Here is a 25,864-nt window from a genome sequence, read left to right on the forward strand (position 1 = left end):
CGCATTTGTGGCTGTGCAGAGAGATCAAGTACTGTCAACAAACAGAACAATGCAGGAACTTTACAAAAACATTTCAGTTTTGAAAAAAACTCCTTTCTTTTTATTCATATTTTAATTTTACTTGTGGCTATAAACTGAGGTGTCCTCCCCAAATTTCTGTGTTAAAACCCGAGCCCCTAATGTGTCCTCTCCAGTTAGGGACGGATGCCTCACTAAGTGTGGAAAAGGCCTGGGCTCTTCTCTTCTGCTTTCTCAAGCAATGAGCCTTCTCTGAACACAGGAATCAACGTGCCCCTCTGAATACGGGAATCACAGTCTCACTAGATACAATGTCTCTCAGCACCTTCCCCCTGCATGCTAGCGGGCACACTGATTTTAAAAACTACTCTTTGGATGGATTTGATTTATCCCTTTTATTTAATCTGTTTACCACAGCTTCAGAAGAGATGAGAGTCTATTTAAAGATCATTAAAGGGGGCTGTTTTCATGACTGTCACCCTAGGAGAGATGATCACTGAGTCGGGTTTCTTTCCTCTCTGTGAGAAGGAAGAGCTGCCTTCTCAGCGAGGAGTTCCTGCAGTCACAGGCTCCAGCCTCCGTCCATGATGACAGGGTTGCCTGTCACATAGGCAGACTGCAATGACAAGCACAGGAGACACAACAGTCAATCACGCTGGACCCAGGATCTATTTTGAACATTTCTCATGACTGGGATAACAAAACCTTTGGCACTCATGCTAACAGGAAACCATAACTGAATGGAGGGGGAGGCAGGGATGAAAGTCTGAATAATTTATGACAGCTGGTCATCGCATGACCTGGAGCACATGGCCTTTGGCAGATGAGCAGGTCACATTCTGCACATGGTCTGTTAGGTGCTTGGCTTCAGAACCACAGACTTAAGGAGAGGTGACAGAAAGTACACGCGCAAACAGTACATGCTCTAACCTTTTCATTTTGAAACTCAGAATCGACTATAGCTAGCTAACTCTCAGCCTACTAATAAGTGTTTCTGATGTGTGGTCATGTTAACAATGGGGAAAACAGAGTGCTTGTTAATTGACCAATTCATGAAAGCTCACTGAATATGTTTATAAAACCTTTGTAGGCAATAATTATTGCAATCCATTAATGTGTCTAATAATATTCCACGCTAGAGTCAGATGCCCAATTCTGTATGACACTAAAGGGTTTAAAAATAATTATTGGCTTATGTTTGTAAACATTTCAATTTCCCAGAGAACTAAAGTTTAAGTTGTCTTGGACATGACAAGACTTTAACTCATGGATTCACAGCGGCTGTCGCTACCTACTGGACTGTGAACATTAACACTCCATCCTTGGCGAGGGAGGGGCTCATAAACCCCCTCTCTAAGCAAAAGAGCTATTGGCAAGTCATGGCTGCTGGGGGAAAGGAGTCCTTATTCCTCAGTGACACAGCCACTGGTAGTCCATATACACGTAAATAATCCCACATCCATGCTCTGAAAGCAACCCTAAGGATGCTCAGTGGGTCATAAAAAATAAACTGGGAGGCTACTTGTTGAGAACACAGGGCTCAAAAGGAGTGATGGGGAGAGAGTAATAGGGGATAAATATGGTTAAGATCATTATATAGGTATACTAAATTGCCAAATAATTAAAAAATAAAAAATATATTCACTTAAAATGGGTGATAAACAGCTCTCACATTTGTCTCCTTAGTTTGACATGGATCTGAAGTCATAGGAAGAGGCAGGAGAAAGGGCTTTTTAAATAAATACATGAAAAGCGATAAAGTGCTTGATTGCTTGGGTGACAATTTACCCAGCAATTCCCCAGATTCTGAGAACTGCTGCCAACAGTCTGAGGAGTGGTAACTAAATCATCGTGTCTGTCACAGTCGTCGACTATCTGGGTGGTGCCAAGTCACTGCGAAAAGGAACTTAGGTTCCATTTCTCCCCACCAAAAGAAACGAAACAGTCCCTGTAGGAGGGGGTGGAGACTCGGGGGACCCTGGTACACAAACTTCACACACCTGGGGAAGTTAAAGCATTCGGGACTCTCAAAGGCTCTGACCTGCCCTTCTCAGACACTGCTGGAGGAGGGGGACATCTGATCAGGCTCTGCCAGACACCAGCACTCCAGGGTGGTCACCCACACACGCTAAGGCGGGCTTTTCAGTGATATAGCTCTTTCTAAGTCATTCCTGCTCCTGTAATGAACCCCTCACCCACACTCCTGTTAGTAACCCCAGTAAAAACTCAGTGGTTCACCAAGTTAAACATCAGCGCAATTGTTATTCTGTCTATTGTGGGTTCCAAACAGAAGAGGATGTTTTTAAGCTCTGCACATTGTAACAGTCTTTGCTTTATCAGTCATGCACACTAGTCCCTGGGGAGGAAATTAGTTATTAAACAAGTGTAAAGTCAAAAGAGACAGAATTAGGCATTTCTATACACAATTACAAATAAGAACAGGAAAAATCATGGAACCCTCCTAATCAGGCCACTAGTAAACTAAAACAGCATATACCAGCTCTACCCCAAACCCCATGAAAGTTGGCAAACCTGCTCATAGCCCCCTTCAATTCTCACAATCAAGAGGATTCTTTTAGATTACATTTTATTTACTATGTGTGTGCATTTATTATGTGTGTGAATGCGTAGCATGCAGTGAAGGTCAGAAAACAACTTTTGGGAGTCTGTTGTCTCCATTCACCATGTGGGTGACAGGGGTCAAATGTAGGTCACCAGGCTTGGCAGCAAGGGTCTTTACCCTTGAGTCACCTTGGTAGTCCAGGAGGTTTTTTTTATATTTAATCAGCGTGCCCACAACTGTAACTTTAAAGAGCAAATATCTCAGTGATGCACTTTACATTTTTTCCCTGTGTTTTTTCATCCGTGATATATGATGCTGAGTCACCGCAAACTGATTGAGGCAGAGCTGCTGTCACAGTTAACAGCGGCTTCTCTTAGAGGAAATGAAATCAGAGCTTATCCCCATCGTGTGAATGAAGCACTTTAGCAATATATACCACAGACTCGCAAACATGGGATGAGGTTGAGCACACGGTAGCCCAGTGTGGCTGAATAATGGGAAGAGGAGCGCTTACTTCATCCGAGGCCAGGTACACGCAGAGCAGGGCCACTTCTTCTGCAGACGCAAACCTTCCTGTCTTCTGTCGGTTTAGGAAAGCTTGCAGAGCCTGTGGCCAGAGACACTTCCGGATAAGAGATGTGGCTGGCGTGCCTGTGCCCCTGTAACATCACCAAGGAATCTACAGAGGGACTAGGGCCATCAGCTGAGGTTGCTGTGAATTTGCCACCCATGTTACCCAAGCTAGTCACGATACACTGAAGTCTACAGACACTGTGACAGGTAAGAAAGCCACTAGGACTGGGTGTGGTGGTGCAAGGCCTTTAGTCCCAGCACTTGGGAAGCAGGAGCAGGTGGATCTCTGTGAGTCTGAGGCCAGCCTGGTCTACAGAGTGAGTTCTAGGACAGCCAGGGCTACACAGAGAAACCCTGTCTCGAAAAACAAAACAAAAAAATTCCAAACAACAACAAAACAAACACAAACAGAAAGCCACTAGGAATGTCCATTGAGGTCAGTGCTGGTGTAAGATTGTAATACCAGCAGGGGGAGCTGGGGGAGGAGGGACACAAGTGACAGCCCATTAGGGCTGCTTTACCTCAGAATAACAACAAAGCTGACCATCAAATTCAGCTTCCCGGGCCTTTTAAGCCTCAGCTCAGGGGCAATAAGTACACACACACTTAGTGCCGTGAGCACCAGACCCCATCTCTCTTTGCGTCTTGCAAAAATGAACATCTCCAGCTACTGAGCAGTGACTTTCCCCTCTCTCAGATGTGGCAGCTCCTACTGTCCTTTCTGTCTCTGTGAATCTATCCACTCCAGACAAGGAACAGGGCTTTTCATTCTTTAAAAAACTTTGGCCAAAGGTTTGAAAGCATTCAGACTGATTGAGATATATATACATATATATATATATGTATATATATGTACATATATATATACACACACACACACACATACATACATACATACATACATACATACACACACAACATACATACCTCTTTGGGATCGTCCCTGGCTTGAATTCTTTCTTGCAGAGATGGGGTATCAACTGTTCCTAAAACCAAAGGAGACAGCCACTGTTGTTACTTCAATTGACGAGGGAATTAAACCTTAAACTTTCCCACATGCAAAACAAGCAGAGAAATCTTTGTCCTTCCACCTAAAGGACACTGTGGACTCTACCTGTGTGACTGCTAAGGGCTGTAACTTTTGTAATGACTCAAAATGCTTTTTAAACACAGTGATTCTATGGGACAGAAGGCTGGGACCCTGGAGAGGTTGACAGGGATTCTCAGTGACACATAGTTGTGCTGTGTTTACTTGATGAGTTTAGATTTGTAAGTACTTTTACATGTTAGCTAGTCCCCACAGGAGTCTTGAGAAGCAGAAGCCAGCAAATACAGTTTCACCAGTTTGCCTTATGATGTGCACCACCGGGATCCTGGGCTCAACCTCATGATCGCCATAGACTTAGCCTATTGGCATGCTTTCACTGGTTTCAAACATGCATTTTTAACTGTTGTTCAAAGTTCTAATAAAAATGTAATTGGTTGTTCTTAAAATGGAAAAATAAGAAGGATTAGATATTTAAAAACCACTTAGTTGGGCCTGGAGAGATGACTCAGAGTTTAAGAACACTGGCTGTTCTTTTAGGATCCTGAATTCAATTCCCAGCAACCGCGTAGTGGTTCACAACCATCTATGATGAGATTTTGTGCCCTCTTCTGGTGTTCGGGCATACACATAGTAGAACCGTGTATGCATACACGAATGAATGAATGAATCAGACCCACTTAGTACCCACCCCTGTACAGCTGTCTGAAGTCTGAGGAACACTGATGGTTTTTGTTTTGTCTTGTTTCGTTTTCAGAATATCAGTACTCTGTTGTTCTTCTTTGGGGTGTAAAAACTTTAAGGCATCCTCTTTATCTCTAGACCACCCAACTGAGAAGGCCATACATAGATTGGACTCTGTTCTGGAAGTGTTCCTTAATTTTGGTGCCACTTGCCATTTTTCTGGAGAAATGGAGAACCTCCCACATCAGCCCCTGATTCCCGGGTAGAACCGTGTCCCCAGGTCCCCAGTCACATCCTACTGCACATAGGCAGCACCCCCCCCTCTGCGGGGCCACCCACCCCATCCGCAACAATTTGAATCTCCACATTTCTGCAGAAGAGACATTCCACTTGGCCAACTTACTAAATCTTCCTCATTTTCTTGAGAATAGTCTACTTAAAGTGCAGACTTTTACCAGCCTGTGTGCACCATATGCTGTCCACAGCAGTCCTCAAAGCCCTGTAGCTGTAAATGCCGAGTGGGTGTCATATTTTACACGTGGCCATCACTGATAAATAAGAAGTGAAAACTGGTGCAAGCCGACATCCTCAGATTAATCCTACTTCACTGGTGGCTGCTGGGCCGTATCTACACATGTGGCTCCAATGGGGAGGACTCACAACTGTTGGCACTAACCCAGACACACTTCTCCTTTGCTTCTGGGACGGCCTCTGTGAATCACAGCTACTTCCTTGTTCCAGAGTTTAATAACAGATTTTTCCAGGTCCCATGAAAATTCTAGCTGTGGAAGAAACCACTTTTTTTTTTTTTTAGATCTTTTGCCATTTTTCTTTCTGATGGCCAATGCCACCAAGATCAGGTGTAGTGAAAGATGAGAGTGTCCTTTTTTTGTGTTATTTGTGGCTTCATTCCACCCCCACAAAATGACACAGGCATCTCAATCTCTGAAGCTCAGACATGAAGGGGATTTAATTATTTCTCTTGTGTACTCCTGTGATTCCTAACCGGGGAGTCAGATAGAATCTCCTCCGGGACTTCCCAAATGACACACAGATCTACTACCAAACATCCCTCAATTCTGGCATGCCTAATAGGTGGACCGCTGCAACACTGGCTGTGGACTGTTGAAAACCCTAGTCCTGGCCATACAACACCTCCTTTCAGAGTTTAAATTCCTTGACTTTAAGATTTCTCTTGTGGCAGTAATGGGAGGGAGCAGTTGTATCAAAAAGACCTTCGCTGCATTTCATTTTTTAGTAACCTCCATTCTTGCCCATTTCCTTAACTGTGTTAGATATCGGGCGTTCTCCCAGCCTGCCATCAGCGACTCTGCGCCAGTAGCCGTGTCGTTACCAGTCACCAAATTCAAACTCACACTCTTTAAAACGTCCCCATCATCCTGGGCCACTCTGTCTGTCTGTCTGTCTGTCTGTCTGTCTGTCTGTCTGTCTGTCTGTCTGTCTGTCCGTCCGTCCGTCCGTCCGTCCGTCTGTTCATCCGTCCATCAGTCTGTCCCTCATCCTTTCTCTCTCTCTTGTCCCCACACCAATAAATCTCTTACATGAGATTTGTCACATGGTCTGATCTCTCTGACATTCCTTGGCTCTGGTCTGCCAAGATACTCCTGCCACTAAACCTAACAATCTGCCCTTTATACAAAGCAGCAATTTCTCTTTTGAAAGATCTTCTGCTGTCCAGTGCTTGTCAGTGTATGGTGTATCAAAACTGCGCCCTCAGCAGCAGTAAGTCTAGAAAATTTGTTTTATTTCAAGCTTTATAAAACCACCCCATAAATGGTGGCCTTAAATTTCTTGGTTTCAGTTGGCACTGTTAGGTACCCTATATTCATTTTGGGTTACCAGGAAACTGTGTCTCACCCATAGTTATTAAGAAAAGTGGTTTTGCTGGGTATAGTGATGCACACCATCAAACCCAGCAGGGAAGCTGGGCCAGTCCCTGTGAGATATCGACCAGCTTGGTTCACACAGTGAGTTTGAGGCAGTCAGAAAACAAAACCAATAAAAAGCAAAGCAGTTTTCTTGAGTCTTCATAGGAGGGCGGTCACACTATTTTCATAATGGTAGCAAATATTTTTGCTTTGTGAGTCACATGATCTGTTGCAACCTCTCAACTTTGCCTTTGCATGAACCATCCGGGTGGGACTGTCTCCAGTAAGCTTTACTTACTAAACAGGCCACAGCATCCTTTTGATTTAGGAGCCATTCTGCTGTTTGGGACTTTGGCAGATCCCCGTGTTCCACGAGGCTCCCTGACGTTTTCCTCTGCTGTCCCATGGGTACACACTACTTTTGACTCTCCACTGATAAGGTCATCACGGTCTGCTTATAAAACAACAGGTCCTGGCAAGTTTCGTGGCTCAGCCATTTGAGTCTAAACTGGCTCACACATGCTGGATTTTAAATTCTTCATCTCGAGGCTTCTTCCAAGTGACTTGGAACCTCTGTCCATCCAAAGCTGTACTGTTCTCTTAACTAGGCCAAACCCTTAGTTTAAATGTCTCGCAGTGATGACACAATAAACAAGCTGGCGGGAATGTTGCTTATGGTGCCAAATGGAACACAAGGGAGGCCAGCTTCACACGCTCCCCTCCTGACTCACCTGGGCACACACAGTTGCATCTGATGCCCTGCTGGATGAAGTCTGCAGCCACGGACTTGGTGAGACCAATCACAGCTGCCTTGGTTGCACTGTACACACATCTGTTTTCCACTCCTGGGCGTGAAGGAATTAGAGACACGGTTTCCTTTAGAAAGGAACGCAGTGAGTTTGCCCCACTCGCCATCGCCATATTCCCATCAGCTCTCCTTTTATTATTTATTTATAATAAAAAATTCAAGTCAGCTTTCCCTTTGAAGAATGACCGGCCTTGGGTCTTCTTCTGTAATGCGGATAGAGACAATTTCTGAATGCAGAAAAATGCTGCCGGTATGGGCAGATCCTAACTTAGACTTGGTGTTGAGATGCTGCTCGTGGTTTGAAGCAGTCACCTGCTGTTCACTGTCAGCACAGCTGTAGGAAACCCTCATCCCTCTCTAGGTCTTCCTACCTGAAGAAACAAAAAGCCCATCTCCGCTCACATGCGTATCTTACATTTATAAGAGAAAGAATGCCGTCTCCATGGTGACTTCATTTTAAACTCACAAATCCATCAATTTCAGGCTGTGACATTCCCTCCACTTAGTCCTAGTCCTTTTCCTTGACCTCCCTTTCAGGGCTCAGATCCCTTGTCTGCGTTGCAACCTCACAAGCACAGGGATCTCTCACGTATGGTGGGTTTGTGCAAACCTCTGCTACACTGCAGAATATGGAATCCGAAGGTGAGTCTGGTGGTGCCCACGTATAGCCTAGCACTTCAGAGGCGGAGGTGTGATGATAAGGAGGAGTTGAAGCCAGCTTTGGTTACCTAGTGAAGGCCAGGGGCTTCCTGAGATGCTATTTATGAGAAGCACATGAAAATGTGGCTTGTCCCTTGTATACAGTGACTTTTTTCTTTTCTTTCTTTCTTTCTTTTGGGAGGGGGATTCAGCTCAGCTTGCACTCAATATATCATTTTGAATCACTTCACTAACAAATCTTTTTTTTCTCCTAACTCAATTTTCACTTCTATCATATAGAAAGAATAAAAGGAAAGGCAAAGACAGTATTTTTTTTAAATTTAATTTGATGAGTAACAACAGGCCTGATGACATAAGACACTTAAGATCATTTCCATATGAGTTTTCTGAATCTGTCTATGCTTAGTTCTAAAATCCACGGCTAATGAAAGTGTGTGTGTGTGTGTGTGTGTGTGTGTGTGTGTGTATGTGTGTGTGTACTCAACACCAAGAAAGCCAGTAGTACCTTTGATGCTCGAGGCCACAGAAGACATGTTGATAATGTTGCCAGATTTCTGAGCAAGCATCTGCCAAAACAAAGTAAAAACATCTCTATTCTGCAGTTTGAAGCACTGGCTCACTGACACATTTGCATTGACTCCTAGCCAACTAGACCCTTTTCTTTCTTTCTTTCTTTCCTTCTTTCTTTCTTTCTTTCTTTCTTTCTTTCTTTCTTTCTTTTTTTTTTGTCTTAATTTTGGAGACAGTCTCTTACACTTTAGCCTTGAATTCCAAATCCTCATCCTCCAACCTCACAAATTCAGGGATGACAAGAGTGTACTGCCAGGCTCAACTCAATTATCTGTTAACTACTAACTTCAAGCTGTAGGAAACAGTCTCACAATGTGAACCCACAGTCTTTGCCCACGCATTGCAGGGAGCTAGTGGCATGTCTAAACACCCACTGGCACTTCTAAGGCATGCTACCACCTCCTATGGATACAGCATTATCAGCAGGCCAAGAATGAACCCTAAGCTAAAAGGACATGAAAAAAAATCAGTATGTTCCTGATGTGCCCAGACAATACTTTATTCAACATGAGTGCATTGAAGAGGTTTTAAACTCAGGTACTGTGTGACACCCAGGAAATTGAAAGGTAAAGGACATAGTCCCCGCCTACAGCAGACAGCCAGTCTGACTGGAGTGGCTGACATGACCAGAAGCCAGCATCAGTGGAGACCTGCAGAGAGCTGAGGAGAAGATGAGACAGGAAGGTCCCCTCTGAGCTATGGGGGAGGAGGAAAAGGGCCAAAACCACAGTGTGGATCATGGAACTAGAAGAGGAACACCAAGGTGCCTCAAGGAGGAGGTACTACAAGTATAAAGTCTCCGCGAGCGAGGGACCCGAGACAGGGCGTGGGTCTGGCTGGAACGGAGGCCTGGGACAATAAGGCTGCAGAGTGGAACCCAGGCTGCTGTGAAGGACTTGGGTTTGACCCTGAGATCACCACAGCAATGACGGAGGATGTAAGCTAGAAGAGAAGCGGAATCTTCAATTTGGGGATCACAGAGATTACTCTGGTGCCAGGCACAGAGCAGAGGAAGCAGAAGCAGTCCTTTGGGAGAGCGTGGGAAAAGCTGAGCTGCCCAAAGATCCAGGACACACAGGTGGAGAGTGCTTGCTTGCTCAGCACCCTGAGTGTCACAGCCATCCCCCCACTAAAGTGTGGCGTCGTCACAAGGAGGGTCTTTAAGGACACTCCAGTGACTTACTTGGCACAGCTTTCAATGCAGATGGCTGGGCCCTGTTCCTAATCTGAAGTCACGCACAATGAACAATGCTACTATGAATTTTAATTTGGATGTTATTGACCACTACTCAGATACATGTTTCCAGACAGCAGACAAAGGTATGGGCACCCATGGATACTTCTGGAGAAGAAACAAGGAGTTGGGGGAACTTCCGGTGTTGGGTACCAGCTTGGGAGTGAAATCACTTGTCACATGGAGGGCATGGAAAAGAGAGCAAAGGCAATGGGATGGGGACAGTGGCAGAGAGTCCAGACAGCTGCTGGGGACACAGCACAAGCCAGAGAACAGGATGTCTGGCATGTCTGTGACATAATGAAGATTAATTAAACATGGCTCTTTCCAGAAACTGATCTGGACAGGCAGCGTGAAAGACTGAGAGAGGGAAAACTGCTGGGTGAGTTTCTTTACCAGGTTTTAGGAAAAGACTTTGTGACTGATGGATCTAGAGCTGGGTGGCCGCGGTGATCCACTTCCTTGTGGAAGTTTTCTAACTTTCCATGTCCATACTTGGGACTAATTACACAAGATCAAAGAGTACAGGACAAATGGCAAGGCATTGGGCTGCACGGGCTAACAGCGCATGGGGGGCTGATGTCCCCAACCATGTCAAGAGACACAGTAGGGGAGAATAAACATTTTACCTACGTGCGCCTTTTGTTTGTTTCGGGTTTTTGTTTGTTTGTTTGTTTTTGAGACATGGTTTCTCTGTATAGCCCTGGCTGCCCTGGAACTTCCTTTGTAGACTAGGTTGGTCTTGAACTCAAAGAGATCCTCTGCCTTTCAGTGCTGGGACTAGAGCTGTGTGCCACCACGCCAGGCTGCAATGTGCCTTTGTACATGATAAAGGGGATCATAAAGCCAGACACAATGCCTCCTGTCCTGCCCCCTTTGGTCCTAACACTCAGAAGGCTGCAGCTTTTACGGGTAGTTGTTCGGGGAACTGAACACAGGGTCTCTGGAAAAGCAGCAAGTGTTCTTAACCTCTAAGCCAGCCTCTTGGCTGGAAACATACTTTTGAGGGAACAGCGAGTCCAAAATTATGTGGGCTGACCAAAGATCTTTTTAAAGCACTGATCAAGTACTCAAAGGCATACCTTCAGGCTGGGCGCAGTGGCAAATGCCATTAAATCCCAGAGCTTGGGAGGCAGAGGCAGGCAGATCTCTGAGTTCAGGGCCAATGTGGTCTACAGAGTGAGTTCCAGGACAGTCAGAGCAACACAGTGAGACCGGAAAAGCGTATCTTCATTGCAGATGAACTGGTTCTGTCTTCCGTCAGACACTGTTTGCTACTACTGGTTTGCTACATGCTAGATCAGGGTTACATACCTCCTACATTTACACCCTTCCAGAGCACCCGGAAGAGTTCCGCACTCTAAAAGGCAAGTGACGATTTGTCTGAAAAGTAAAACGGAGGTTGGGCATGGCGGGGTGCACTTTTAACCCCAGCACTGGGGAGACAGAGACAAGCAGATATCTGTGAGTTTGAGGCCAGCCCGGTCTATATCCACCAGCCAGGGCTACATAGTGAGACTGTGTCTCAAATAAAAGAAAGAGGCTTGAGAGGTGGCTCAGTGATTAAGAGCCCTGGCTGCTCCTGCTGCCTGTAGTTCCAGTCCCAGGGGATCTGGTGCCTTCTTCTGGCCTCTGGGAGTATATAGATAAACATGCAGGTAAAACACACGCACACATGAAATATTAAAATAAAATAATTCTTAAAAACCCACAGTTCATGTCAGACGTTGGTGGCGCACGCCTTTAATCCCAGCACTTGGGAGGCAGAGGCAGGCGGATCTCTGTGAGTTCGAGGCCAGCCTGGTCTACAGAGTGAGTTCCAGGACAGGCTCCAAAACAATACAGAGAAACCCTGTCTCGAAAAACAAAAACAAAAAACAAACAAACAAACAAACCCCCACACACAATTCTTTGTGGTGGAAAAAATCCCCCTGGGTGTAAGCACCTTGACAGCGTGTGCTCAGACCTGGACGGGTGTGTGAGCTGCTGGGCTTCATAAACTGACTCTAGTAACTTGCTCATCGCACGAGCTCCCTCTCCTTTCCTCCCCTCTCAGGGTCGCCTCTGTGTAGTCAGCTGATATGATGAAACCTCACTCACCTCATGGGACCATTCGGCAACAAGAAGCCAGTGGATCTCTCCAGACACTGCCTCCTTGCGTTTTGTTCTCTCTGAGAATCCCAGGTTGCCAGTGAGGTCCAAGAGAGCCTCACTGTTACCCTGGCTGTTTGTCTGCGTGGTGCTCATAACGGCTCCAATTTATATTACATATCAACTGAGTTTCTCTCTTCAAGAAAGAACTCAGTTAGGTTCACTGGAGGGTCTCCTTGGTGTAGCATGGAGTCTGGCATGCTGAGATGCTTAATCAGTATTCCCTGAATGTAAGAACTGGAAGGTTGAACAGATTGATCTCAATAAACAGCCTTGCTGTAGATGCTCCATGCACACGAGTCAGCGTGCTAGCCATGATCACACTCGAATACACATGCATGTCCTCTGTGTACCCAGTGTGAAGGCAGACACCCTGTTGATGCTCTTACTTTGGGAAGGAATGCCTTGATCATCAGGTACATGCTGCGGACGTTGAGGTTCATTGAGAAGTCCCAGTCTTTTTCCTCGCAATCCAGGATGGTCCCGTGGTGGACAAAACTGAAAGGGTGATTAAACAGGGAAAAAGCATGTTAAAGACTCACCAGGAAAGACTCATCAGCATGCCCTGTGTAGAACCCCTAGGATTATAAGAACAAAACAACACACACTCCTGTAATTCAACATTTTCCTAAACCAAGTGGTGTTGGCACACGTCTTTTTTCCTAGCACTCGGGAGGCAGAGACAGGCAGATATCTAAGTTTGAGGCCAGCCTGGTCTCCAGAGTTCTAGGACAGCCAGGGCTGTTACTCAGAGAACCCCTGTCTTGAAACAAACAAACAACAATAACAACAAAATCATCAACTTTTTATAATCTATTTAATAATCACTTTTATTGTCAAATACAAGTTAGACCATTATCCCTTTTCCTTTTTAAGGCTCTATACAACTCAAACATAGTATAATTTAACATATTATGTTAGTAATCATGCCGACATTTTTATGTGAAAACATCCTTTTTCATGGCTGGTGAGATAGTTCAGTGGATAAAGATACCAGTCTCCAAACCGGATGACCCAAGCTCCATCTCTGGAACCCACAATGGAATTAAAGAGCCAGCTCCAGCTGGTTGTGTGACCTCACACGTGTAGACACAGTCATAAAATACATAAATGTAATTTTTTAAAAAAGAATTGAAACTGGGCATGGTGGCACACACCTTTTAATCTCAGCACTCTGGAGCAGAGGCAAGCTGATGTTATGAGTATGAGGCTAACCTGGTCTACAGACGGAGTTCCAGGCCTGCCAGAGGCCCAAGGTGAGACTCTGTCTAAACAAAAAAGAACGATAGGCTGGGGACATGACTCTTGCTGCTGCCAAGTCTAAAGACTTGAGTTCAATTCCCAGATATAAGATAACTGACTCCTGCAAGTTGTCTTCCGCCCTCCACATGTATGCCATAGAGTTCTCTCTCTCTCTCTCTCTCTCTCTCTCTCTCTCTCTCTCTCTCTCTCTCTCTCTCTCTCTCACACACACACACACACACACACACACACTCAAAGAAGGAAGAAAGAAAAAGCAGCAAAGCAAAACAACAACAGCAACAGAAAAACCCAATCATCATTTAGACAGAACAAAGCAGGGGCTGCCAAACACAAGGATCCCAATACCAAGGGCTTTGGGAACTCTAGTGCTTTAAGAACAGAGAGTGAATGAGGACAGCTGTTCCATTTCATTCCTGTTCCCAGGGCGACAGTGCCCTCCAGTGGCACAGGCTAAAGTTCTACAGGGAAGTCAAAACTGGAAGGAAAACAGTGTCTCCAAATATCGTGTAGAGAAGTAAGGCTGTGGCTGTGTGTTTCTAACACAGTGCGCAAAGCCTCACATGTCACTGCAGCAAAGGAACGTTGTGGCTGTTTGCTTCTAGCACAGTGCACAAAGGAGGAAGAACAGACAAAACCCCACAGTCAGCCTCGCCCCCTTGCAGCCACTCTTCCTCAGGGACACTCCCTGAACACGGCATCCTTGCAGACTCCGTCCTCTGGACTGAGACTGCATGGTCAAATACAAGATGTAGTCGGGAACGGTTGTACTGCAGGACTTCTGGAGGTCACTCAGTCAGCTTCCTGTACCAGGAACCACACACTGTCTCCTGCATCTTCCGCAACGCTAAAGACTGAACGGATGCTCAAAAACCAATAGCCAGCCGGGCGTTGGTGGTGCACGCCTTTAATCCCAGCACTCCGGAGGCAGAGGCAGGTGGATCTCTGTGAGTTCGAGACTAACCTGGACTACCAAGCGAGTTCCAGGACAGCCTCCAAAGCCACAGAGAAACCCTGTCTCAAAAAAAACCAAAAAAACAAAAAACAAAAAACAAAAAAACCAATAGCCACGTCTCCAGATACAGCCTCGTAGAAGGACAAGCAGCTCCTTCATGAAAGGAGGCGTCAGGCAACACTGCTTTGCTTACTCTCCGCATTTTGCATCAGTACCCACTCCCTTCCTTGGCTTTAATTGCCCGTAGGCCCCAAGTTCACGTCAATGACGTAGCTGTCTCACTTGCTGAGTGATGTGTGACATCTAGCCTGACTTCCCAAGAAATATGCCATGTTTTGTCAAGTAGTCACTCTTTTATCCTATCAATACCATTTAATAAAATCAGAAAACTTTCTCAGAGTGAAATAAAAAATGTAAAATTACCCAGCAACATTAAAGAGAACATCAATTCTTTCAACTTCTGAGGCAAACTGGTCAATTTGCTTTTTCTTTGTGACATCAAGGACACGAGTCTGGATACCTGAAGAATGAAATAAAAGGCAATTTTTACGTAGAACTCATAAAGTAAGTAACCGTGAAGATTTGGCTGTTTTGTGGTGTGAAGAATGTAGCGTTTCCATGTGGGTTGCATAGGACTTGTGGCCATTTCAAGAGTGTCACTAACATGCACAAATCTTAGGCTGGAGACATGGCTCAGTGGCTGAAGCTCTTACTGCTCTACCAGAGGAGTGGAGCTCACATCCCAGCTGTCATATTAGGTGACTCACAGATGCCTGTAACTTCAGCCCTGGGGGATCTTATACCTCCTCCCGGCCTCTGTACACACACACACACACACACACACACACACACTCACACACATACAAACAATAAAATACATCTTTAAAAAAAACTTCCAAAGATGTACAGATCTTAAAGTGTCATCTTCACCCTTCAATAAGATCTCGGCTAGGGTCTACACAGATAGCTCAGCAGTTAAGTGCTGTTCGCTTTTCCTGGACCATCTGTATCTGATTCTTGGCACCTTGTGATTAACAACCGCTTGCAACTCCAGTTCCAGAGGCTCCATCACCCTCTTCTGGCCTCTATGGGTATTGCACCCACTTGGTGCCGGTAAAACAACCACACACTTAAGACAAAAAAAAAATTGTAAGATGAAAATTGCTGTGTTATACAGTGGGTTCCACTTTTTCATGAAATGTCTCCATTTTCCTTCCAGTAAGATAAAAGTAATGATAAAATGTCACAGACAAACAAACGAGAGGTGAACACATTTCCCCATGCACCGTTTAGCTTTTCATGGGGGCTACAAACAGTTTTTCAAGAACACAAGAGGATCGTATCACATTCCTCAGGACAAGGCTGCTCGGGGCAGTCATGAGCAATAGTGATGCTGTCATTAATAGTTAACCTGACAGCTGTTAATTCTCACAGAACTTTGTAATTGGGAGCAAAATCCCTCAACATGTTGTGCAATAGAAAACCTTAAGTATGTCCCTTCAGATTTCCCCCGCAAGCCTCTGCTGTATGGACGCTTTTCTGTAGGTCACAGAACACAGACTTTTTACGGAGGGGCTGGACTCTAAGAGACAGATGCCTGGAGCAGCTAGAGCTGGCTTTGCATGATCAGTGTCTCTGCTGTCTAATATCGGGCCAGTCCTGAACCTGCAGCCAGTTGCTCACCTGGGTAATTTTCCAGCTCCTGGAGTTTGGCCTCGTTGATGTCTGCGGCTATGACTTTGGCTCCTTCTTTTGCAAAAGCCTGCCAGAGGGAAATACAAATCAGTCCTCTGCTTGCTTGAATAAACTGCTCTCAAAAATGGAAACTGTTTTCTTCCTTTTATAGTATTTTTATTGTTTTTTCTATAAATATGTAGAATTTCCATCTATCTAGTCTTATTTTCCCTTACACCACCATAATTATTTTTGTCAATCATTATAGCAGCAGGGTATATATTGTATTTTCCATTAGACTTTGTCTTTTTTGTTTGTTTTGTTTTTGAGACAGGGTTTCTCTGTATTGTTTTGGAGGCCATACTGGAACTCTCTCTGTAGACCAGGCTGGTTTCAAACTCACAGAGATCTGCCTGCCTCTGCCTCCCGAGTGCTGGGATTAAAGGCGTGTGCCACCAGCGCCTGGCTGACTTTGTCTTTTTTTAATCAAATAACATAGCATTTTTTAAAGACTCTAACTAGAGGCTGGAGAGATGGTTCAGCTATTAAAAGCTGGCTGTTCTTCTAGAGGACCTGGGTTCAGTTCCCAGCACCCACACGACAGCTCACAATTGTCTGTATCTCCAGCTCTGGTAGATCTGCTACCCTTTCCTGACCTCTGCAGATACCAGGTATGCACTTGGCATACATATATACATGTAGGCAAAGCACTCAGATACATAAAATAGATATAAAGAAATAAATATTTTTTAAAAAAAACTCAAAACTCTAACCCAGAGCTGGGTATTAGCACATTTCTTCAATCTCAGCACTTGAGAAGCAGAGGCACATGGATCTCTGTGAGTTTGAGACTAACCTGGTCTATACAGAGTTCTAAGCCAGCCAGGGCTACATAGAGACCCCATTTCGATAAAACAAACAACCCCACTAACACCTGTCTGAAATAATGTTGCTATTCTGTGTTTTGTTTCTTTTCTTTTTCTGTTTTTACATGTATTTATTTATCGCCTGTGCGTCTGTGTGTGTGCAGGCACGTGACCTGGTTTGCACGTGAAGGGGAGGGAACAGCTTTGTGGAGTCACTCACTCTTTCCTCTTTCCAGGGGTCAAACTTGGGTCTCAGGGCTTGGATGACAGTGTCTTGACTGGGCCAGCTCTATGGCCTCCATGTGCCATTTGTGAGCAATGAGTAAAAACGCACGAAGAGAAAAAACGGAAGATCCCCTCCAAAGACTGCAGTCACCTCGGCAGCTTCCTAAACGCCAGATTACACTCAGCATGGGTTCTTAGTGCATTCCCCGTCAGCTAGGGGTGTAACGAGGGAGAAACTGAGGCACAGCGGCACAGAATGACTAGAGAGTTTGATAACTCTGGGGGTCTTAATCGAGCTGACACAGTTGCAGAGAGCTGTGTGTCCTCTAGAGCCCTGTGGTCATTATGAGTCAGTTCATTCTGGCGCAGATAAGCTGGGGCAGAGAAATATGATTCTCAGGGTTGGAAGTTATTGATGCCACAGAAGCACAAGGAATTCCTTTCTTCTCGTCTGTGGGGAACTTTTCTCTTGAACTTAAGATGCATGGGCTGGCAAGATGGCTCAGCAGATAAGGCTTGTGAAGAAACTCCCACACAGAAGCAGCTCCCACCCCACCTGGATTAGGCAAAAACCACACCCAAACACCTACTGTTGCAGAGAGAGATCCTTGTTAAGCAGGGAAGAAAAGTTACAGGCTGCTTTCTGGCTCAGGCAGAATATCAGCATCAAATGCCCTCGCAGGCGTGATTTTTTAAAGACGAGAAAAAAGGGGAGGTCTGTGTTAGAGTGGGCTAGGATGAGACGGTTTATTTTGATTGGGCATGTTAATTAGGTGAACCAAAGGGGGCTTTTGATTGATGGACTTCGGTGGTTACCCTCAGGAATGAGTCTGGCATAGGAAAGTGTCCAAATAAGGGAAGAGACCTTGATGGCTAGCTTTAGGCATTCAATCTATGTTTACAAGGGGGAAGGAAGGGGGCAGGGCAAAGCCTGCCAGTGCCTGTTTGCCAAGCCCAGGCCTGCTAGAGCCCTTCAGCACAAACCATACAAGCCTAGAGACCTGAGCTCAATCCCTGCAAGCCACGTCAAAGTGGAGGGAGAGAACCAGTTCCACAGGGTGGCCTTCTGACATTTGCAATGTGGCGCATGTGCCACCACTGCTACACACACACACACACACACACACACAGTAACACACACACACACACAGTAACACACACTCACACACTAACACACACTCACACACTAACACACATACACTAACACACACACACTAACACACACAGTAACACACACACACTAAAACATACTCACATACCCACCCACACACTCACATGCATTAACACACACTCACATACTCACATACACACTCACACACTAACACACACACACACACACTAATAAATGGGAAAAGATATATTAAAGGTAAAAACAGAATTGAAAGGCTGCAAACACAGCTCAGTGGCAGGACTGTGTGCTTAGCATGCTTGAGGTCCTGGGTTCAATTCCAAGCTGCAAAAAGGAAGAAAACTAAGAGGAAAACCAAAGCAAGGGAAGAAGAGAGAAAGGGGAAGAGGAACAGAAAACAGTGAATGAGAACGAGATACCCCTGGTGCCGGTCTGCACATCTGCAGACCGAAAGTAAACCCCAGCAGGTGTGAACTTACTAACGCAGAGGCCCGGCCGATCCCTTGGGCAGCAGCTGTCAGGACGATAACTTTCCCTTCCAGTCGGCCCATGGTGGAACCTGCAGCCCAATCCAAAGACACATGCCTTTAGTGGCCCAAGTAGCAGCAAATCAATTGTGCAGGCAACATCTGGAACGAACACATTAGCTTGCTCCTTTTTTTTGTTTTGTTTTGTTTTTGAGACAGGGTTTCTCTGTATTGCTTTGGAGGTTGTCCGTACACCAAAGTGCACAGCACACTGGAGTCTAGCCTTTGCTTCCTTCCTCTGAAGCTGGGACCAGAGAGGAGAGTTCCCTCCCTCACTGCCCCACTGCCTGTCTGTCCTTGCTATGTGGGGCTGTTTTTCAGTTTCTCTACTGAAAACCATTAACCACAGCCACACCATTTTGAAAAGTTCCAGCAGTTTCCCAAAGCCTCAGTAGTCAGCATTACAGGATTCCTAGATCCCTCTCCCTGCCTACCCTCCCATCCCCCCACAAACCCTCTGATAACCTCGGGCCACAGGAAACACTTACCCATCCATCACCTGACATTATTTCACTTGTCACTATTATTTGGTCACTGCTAGCAAAGGCAACGAACACACTTCAACCTCCTTTCTGCTCTCCTTTTACGCCCTGTAACTACCTCACAGAGGATGGACTCTGAAAATGAAAGCCTTACTGTCCTAAGTCACCTGTTCCCTTGTCTGTAAACTTCTGCTGAGTCACAGAGGCAGACCCTTGTGGTTTTTCCTTGTCCCTTGAAAAGGTGTCACAGTGGGCCTTAAGATTCGCCGGCTAGAAGGGCTGGAAAGTCAAACCATAGCCCATCCCTTTCCTTTGTGGAAGAGCGTGAGGAACATGTCTGACTCCGTTTTGAAGGCAGGAGCCGTTCTGCTGCGTTGCTGAAAATAGGTAGGTTTCTGTCTGGAACCTGACCTGCCCCAACCCATGACCTTGACTTGTTTTTTGGGAACACACAAACCCTCCCAATTCACAGGGGACCACATGATGATGGCTGCTGGGTTTTTCACATAATTCTGTACTTAACGCTCCATTGTGTTCTCTAAACCTGCTTTGCAACTGCCCGTGATTATTTTACTCCTTAAAAGAACCCTGAGACTCAGGGCTCTCTCTCTCTCTCTCTCTCTCTCTCTCTCTCTCTCTCTCTCTCTCTCTCTCTCTCTCTCTCTCTCTCTCTCTCTCTCTTCCTTTCTAAATTTTATTTTAGTTCCCCCTCCTACCTCTCCCACCCCCACCCCCACCCCCAATCTAAGGCCTCCTATGGGGAGTCAATAAAGCTGGCACATTGGCTGCTGTGTCTGACCTGATTTAGGAGGCAGCCACTGGCCAACTCTCAGTGCACTCCAATAAAAATCAAGACGGCACCAGGTGTTGGTGGTACACGCCTTTAACCCCAGCACTTGGGAAGCAGAGTCAGGTGGATCTCTGTGAGTCTGTGGCTGGCCTGTTCTACAAATTGAGTTCCAGGACAGACTCCAAAGCTACAAGAGAAACCCTGTCTCGAAACACACACACACACTCGAGTGCGTGCAAGCTTGCTTCAAATTTGGCTCAGAATTATGGTAGTGGCCTTATTCTTGCCTGGTGGGATTAGCAGGCACACTGGACCTGCCCGAGGTGGCAGAGGCACTAAGTCAGGCTTCCTGACGGGTACTCTGAGGACAGCCCACCCACTGCAGTGCTGACTGTTGTTTTAAAATTTCAGCATGCCTTAGAGACACTTGAACACGTGTCTGAGTCAGGGTTTCCGTTGCTGTGATGAGTGAGATGCCATGACCAAAAACAAGTTGGGAAGGAAAGCGTTAATTAGGCTTAGGCTTCCACATCGCTGTTCATCACTGAAGGAAGACAGGACAGGAACCCAAGCAGGGCAGGAACCTGGAGGCAGGGGCTGCTGCAGGGGCCATGGAGGCTGCCGCTTATTGACTTGTTCCCCACGGCTTGCTGAGCTTGTTTTTTTTTTTTTTTAATAGAACCCAGGACCACTAGCCCAGGACTTGGCCCTTCCGCATTGATCACTAATTAAGAAAATGCCTTACAGCTGAGTCTTATTGAGGTTCCCTCCTTTCAGACAAGTAACTTGTGTCAAGTTAACATAAAACTAGCCCGAACAGCATGCAACCAATGTTTTCCAAACAAGAGGGTTAAGAACCCCTGACACTGTGGAAATTCTGCACTCTGCCAAGACTTGGATGCTCATCTCAGGGAGGGAGGAGTGGGTACCAGTGAACAGGGTATGACTAAGGGTAGTCAAATGACCGCTGGGCTGCCCTTGTGAACCTCTGGCCTCAGGACAACTCATATGTTGCAGTGGCTCAAGACAGGGAGATGTTTGCAGTAAAGAAAGAGAAAACGAGCACAAGAACTGGCAAAGGCTGTCAGCGGCCTCGCTTTCCTGTGCAGGCAGGAAGCCAGCAATGCCCGCTTCCTTTACATTGAGACAGCACCCAGTGGCCAGGCCACAGAGAAGGGTGTCCAGGTCACAGAGAAGGGTGTCCAGGCCACAGAGAAGGGTGTCCAGGTCACAGAGAAGGGTGTCCAGGCCACAGAGAAGGGTGTCCAGGCCACAGAGAAGGGAAGAGTGATTTGAAGAGTTCGTTTGCTGCGGCCACCAAACAGGGAAAAAGCATGTGTTGCATGAGTGTGAAGTCGTCACATTCCCTCTGCTCAAACATCCTCCAAAAGAGTGCCTGGGGGCCAACCTTGGCTTGAGGGCTTGTACTTTGTCCCCTCTTTTTTTAATGTCTGAAAATGTTTTACTTATTTTTATTTTATTTGCGTTTGTGTTCTGTCTGCCTGTAAGTCTGTGTGAGGGTGTCAGATCCCCAGGAACTGGGGTTACAGACAGCTGTGAGCTGCCATGTGGGTGCTGGGAATCGGACCCAGGTCCTTTGAAAGGGCAGCCGATGCTCCTAACTGCTGAGCCATCTCTCCAGCCCCGCGCCCGTCCCCCTCCCAACCCGTCCTTTCTTTTGACCTTACCTGTCCTCTTTGGCTAAGTAACATCCTTAGGAGTTTTTGTTTCTGCTTTTGCCCCTCCTGTAGTGATGTCCCCTGCCCCCTCCCCCTCCCCCACATATCCCATGTGCCCTTGCTTCTTCCCAGGCCTTCACGTCTGCTCCACAACTGGCACGGAGGCAACGAGGGGAAACAACAGGGATTTTCAGATTTATATTTTAGGGTCCATCCCTGCCGTGAAGCAGCAGGAGCAGGGAAATGGCTGCAGTTGTCTAAAAGCGGCTGGCCAAGTAGTAGGGATGGGGACAGGGTGGGTGGGGAGTGCTTCCGGATGGCAGACAGGGCCTGGTCACCCATGGGGCTGATCAGAGTCTGCACTTTCACCAGGGTTTCAGAGCCATGGTTCCAATGCCTTCCAAATGCAGGTTCAAGAGAACGCTGCATTGTCTCCCGCCCCCAGCAGGATTTAGGTGCCCCTTACTGTGTACCTTTCATCCTCCAGTAATTGACCCTGGGGACACCTTTGTTCTCCATTCCCACACAGGGGCAGACCACGATGGATGGCACCCCGCTCACCTCATGGAAGGTCACCCCCACGGTGCAGCCAGCACTCAGGGTGTGTCACCCAGCTCTCCCTCACCTTTTTCCTCCCGCCCTCCAGGCTCAGAACCCTCCCTATCCTCACCCGGTTCCCTTTCATTTTCTCTCACAACAGTGTCTCCCCTAATAAAAGCCATGGTTCTTGGGTTCCTATTAGAACCTTGCTCTTGAGATCCAGCCTGACATAGTCACCGCCACTTTATAAGAGGTGACCAGCGACCCACCAGGCTGTGCTCCAAACCCGTTCACATGTAGGGCAACAGAAAAGCAGTTTTGCCTGGGCCTCCCTCTTCTGATGCAGTACGGTATGCTTTAACTGACATTCAAAGAATAAAGTTCACTTTAAGTGCGGTAGGAGTTGAGGGAAAGTCAACTTGTGCCTTTAGAAAGGGCTCTTCCTCTGACTCTGGCCACGGGATAAGAACTTACTATGCTGTGCCTTCACAGCGATGCTGGCACCACCCTCTGAAGCAGTGGTCCTCGCCCGTCCCCATGCTGTCACCCTTTAGTACAGTTCCTCATGTTGTGGTGACCCCCAACCATGAAATCATCTCCTTGCTACTTCATGACTGTAATCTTGCTACTGTTATATACTATATATAATGTAAATATATGATCTGTGACCCCTGTCCATAGGGGTTGTGGCCCACAGGTTGAGAACCAGCAAAGGCACCTGCTAAGGCTTAAGCATCTCCATGCCCCTAGGGTGACCAGGGTACAAAGCTTCCTTTCTGTTTACTTCCAAAGCTCCCTCCAGCTGGCCTTCTGACTGTTCTGGAACTTGAGATTTAGCAGTCAAAGCCCCAAAGTAAGGTGCGCACAATTCTCAAAGCAACATGGATTTGGGGCGGGGGAACAATGAGTGGGAACCCATGCAGAAACTGTAAAGTAACTCCAGACTACGGTGGCTTTCCTACTCTAAAGACCATAGTAAAACTCTGGATTTATTTTTATTAGGAGAGGCTCAAGCACTTTCAGGAATTCCAAATATTTTCACAAGCCAAAGGCTTACTTAGGACAGACACTGGAGAAGATCTCTTCTTTTGGCTATTTTCAAATATAGGAGAATTTCTGACCCCCCTTAAGGAGTTATCCCATTCTAAAAGGCAACAAACATTATACCTCTCATTCCCCACAGTTTTTCTAAAAGCTATTAGAAAATCTTACTTCAGAGCGGTGGGTCCACACAGTCCTCCGGATCCCTTCAGAAGACAGACTTCAGATCTTAGTGCAGAAGTCACATGCTGACTAAATACATCCTGGGAGGTGGAGTTTAGGTTCCTTCAGAGACCTTTGCTTATTCTGGTTTTGTGAGCTTTGAGAAGAGGCATTGCCCCAGTCATACACTTTAACGTGTCCATGTCGCCATCTGGTGGACAGAATACCAAACAGTTAATGCCAAGCAGGAAGTCCAGTCTTCTGTGGGACGTGTTACTTAGCCAGTGAGGTTGAATGACCAGGAAACTGCAGGTGGAAGACCGCAGCACAGCATGTAAGGAACCCAAGGCACTGAACATTCTAGTCATCCTATTCTTTAAGCCAGACTGTTTGGGGGGAGGAAAAGGAAACTTCCCTGTGGCTAAGGTCTAGTTCTGGCATTACCCTGTTGTGTGTAGTCAAGTCTAACACAAACACATCTTCAGCTGCGGAACACTGGCATCCTGGCTACGCCGAGTCAGGGTATGGAGGAGCACACCCAGCTTGAACGGAGTCTTGAAAGGAACAGAGTGGAACAACAGGAAATCAAGTTGGCTGAAGAAAACAGCTATGAAGCCAAAAGGGAAGGGGTAGATCTGGCGAACTCTCTTGGTAACCAGAGACTTATGGGTTAATCTGGTTGGCGTGATTGGGCAGAGTGATGATGTGGGTGGTGTGTGAATGCCCTCCATGAATCGGGGAACTCAATACATGTGTGGCACACTTTGCCATGGCCTCTTGCACCGTGAAGGCTACAAAACAAAGCTATCGAATTCCTAGCCTCCTTTGTTGCCCGGGCTGGCCAGCCATGCAGATCTGGCCATGGAGATGCAGGCTGCACTTTCTGAGGGTTTCTTTCTTGAAGGAGAAGGTGATGCCTCTCAGAAGGTTCTGGTTTCTGACCCTGTTTGTGAGCAGCAGCTGTGGTGTGGGTTTAATGGTTGGATGCACCTGGGCAGGGCGGAGTAGAGCAAGACAAGGAGCTGGTCCTTCAAGGCAGCCTCGGGCGACTCCTGTGCACTCTGTAGGTGCAGAAACTTCTGATCCCTGCTTGTCAGTGTTTTGTGTTTGTTTGCTGAGGGTGTAACCTGGGACCAACGTGTTAAGGAATAGTGAAAACGAACAAAACAACAGGGCTGGGTGTGTTGCTCAGTGCTGGTCTCGCATGCCACAGGCCCAGGCTTCAGTCTCTAGCAAGCAGCTCATAAAGCCCCAGCATGGTGTCAGGCTGCCTGTGATCCCAGCACAACGAGTAGATGTAGGAGGATCACAGAGGTTGCCTAGTGACTTCAAGACCAGCCTGAACCACTGAAGATCCTTACTCAAACAGGAACCAACCTCTCCCAAAGGCAAAAAAAAAAAAAAAAAGCCTGGTTTAAAAATAAAAAGACTATGGGAAGTCCTATGGCTTCCCTCAGTAGCTGTTCTTATATGGGAAAGGACAATAAAACAGCAATTATACCAAGCATGTGTCGAGGAGAGGGTGTGGTGTGGTGTGCAAGCCCAGTAGCCCAGTGTTTGACACACACCTGCTGGGTAAATGTCACCTGAAATGTCATTGATAGTATCTGTTGCCTTTTCAGTTCTGCCTGGGTCCTTCAGGCTGTGTAAGGCTCCTGTTGCTGGGCGGTGCTCTTCCCTGTTTCACAAAGACCCTAGTGCTGAATCCAGTGGTGAGCTCACATCTGGCTGTGCTCCTTGCCTTAATAAACGTGTCTTTCCCTCAACTTTCCAGGGGTTTGAAAGAGACTTCTTTATGGTGAGAGTGCTCTGAGATGACTTCTTAATGTTACTGATTTGATTTGGGAGGCCAAGGTAGGAGATTCCAAGGACAAAGTCTTCACAGCAGGACTACTCTCTAAAGAAGATTCCCGTCCAGATGCAATTTCAATCCCGAGAAAAGTAGGACTGAAGGGACAGAGGCCACTCCAGCACGTGGCTCTGGCAGGCCTTGCCCTTCTCCCCAATTCTATCTGCCTTGCTGAAAACTTTTAAGATTGCATTCCTGAGACTAGCCCCCAAGGTCCATCCCTTCTCCGGAGGCTGACTGCCAAGGTTCAGCTATCAGAGTATTGAAATCTAGCGATCAAAGCCCCTCCCCATTGGGAGGAGGGTCCTGTGAACAAAGGGGGTCTAGGCTGTGATGGGGACAACCACAGACAGCTGACCTGAGCTAGTGGGAGCTCACGGACTTCGGACTGACTGCTGAGGGACCTGCATGGGACGGAACTATACCTCTGAATGTGGGTGACAGCTATGTGACTTGGTCTGCTGGGGGGACCCTGGCAGGGAGACCAGGA

At 46.6% G+C, this 25,864-nt stretch overlaps 1 protein-coding gene across 4 annotated transcripts; it reads right to left on the reverse strand.

Annotated features, from left to right (window-relative positions):
- Window positions 1–394: 394 nt before the first annotated feature.
- Bdh2 (3-hydroxybutyrate dehydrogenase 2) lies at window positions 395–23,699 on the reverse strand. 4 transcript variants are annotated; one of them, XM_005081977.4, is made up of 10 exons: window positions 23,535–23,699; window positions 18,784–18,863; window positions 16,094–16,172; window positions 14,834–14,930; window positions 12,585–12,693; window positions 8,746–8,806; window positions 7,504–7,617; window positions 4,082–4,140; window positions 3,096–3,188; window positions 395–634 (listed from the first exon to the last, which is right to left on the reverse strand). In XM_005081977.4, the coding sequence occupies exons 2-10, from the start codon at window positions 18,853–18,855 to the stop codon at window positions 581–583; spliced, it is 738 nt and encodes a 245-aa protein (XP_005082034.1). In that variant the 5' UTR covers window positions 18,856–18,863; window positions 23,535–23,699; the 3' UTR covers window positions 395–580. The 4 variants fall into 4 exon arrangements, with proteins under 4 accessions (XP_005082034.1, XP_021089648.1, XP_021089647.1 ...); XM_021233989.2 differs by lacking the exon at window positions 23,535–23,699 and adding an exon at window positions 19,481–19,823; XM_021233988.2 differs by lacking the exon at window positions 23,535–23,699 and adding an exon at window positions 19,320–19,443.
- Window positions 23,700–25,864: the final 2,165 nt, after the last annotated feature.

The sequence above is a fragment of the Mesocricetus auratus genome, unplaced genomic scaffold, assembly GCF_017639785.1.
Source record: "Mesocricetus auratus isolate SY011 unplaced genomic scaffold, BCM_Maur_2.0 Super-Scaffold_100009, whole genome shotgun sequence".
Classification (NCBI taxonomy): domain Eukaryota; kingdom Metazoa; phylum Chordata; class Mammalia; order Rodentia; family Cricetidae; genus Mesocricetus; species Mesocricetus auratus.

What these genes read in the sequence shown, in the direction of transcription:
- Bdh2 (XM_021233988.2), bottom strand. An exon ending in TCAAGGCATTCCTTCCCAAA is followed by an intron (nt 8,807 to 12,584) that starts GTAAGAGCATCA and finishes TTGTTTTGGCAG; the next exon opens with ATGCTTGCTCAGAAATCTGG. An exon ending in TGTACCTGGCCTCGGATGAA is followed by an intron (nt 635 to 3,095) that starts GTAAGCGCTCCT and finishes TTGTCATTGCAG; the next exon opens with TCTGCCTATGTGACAGGCAA.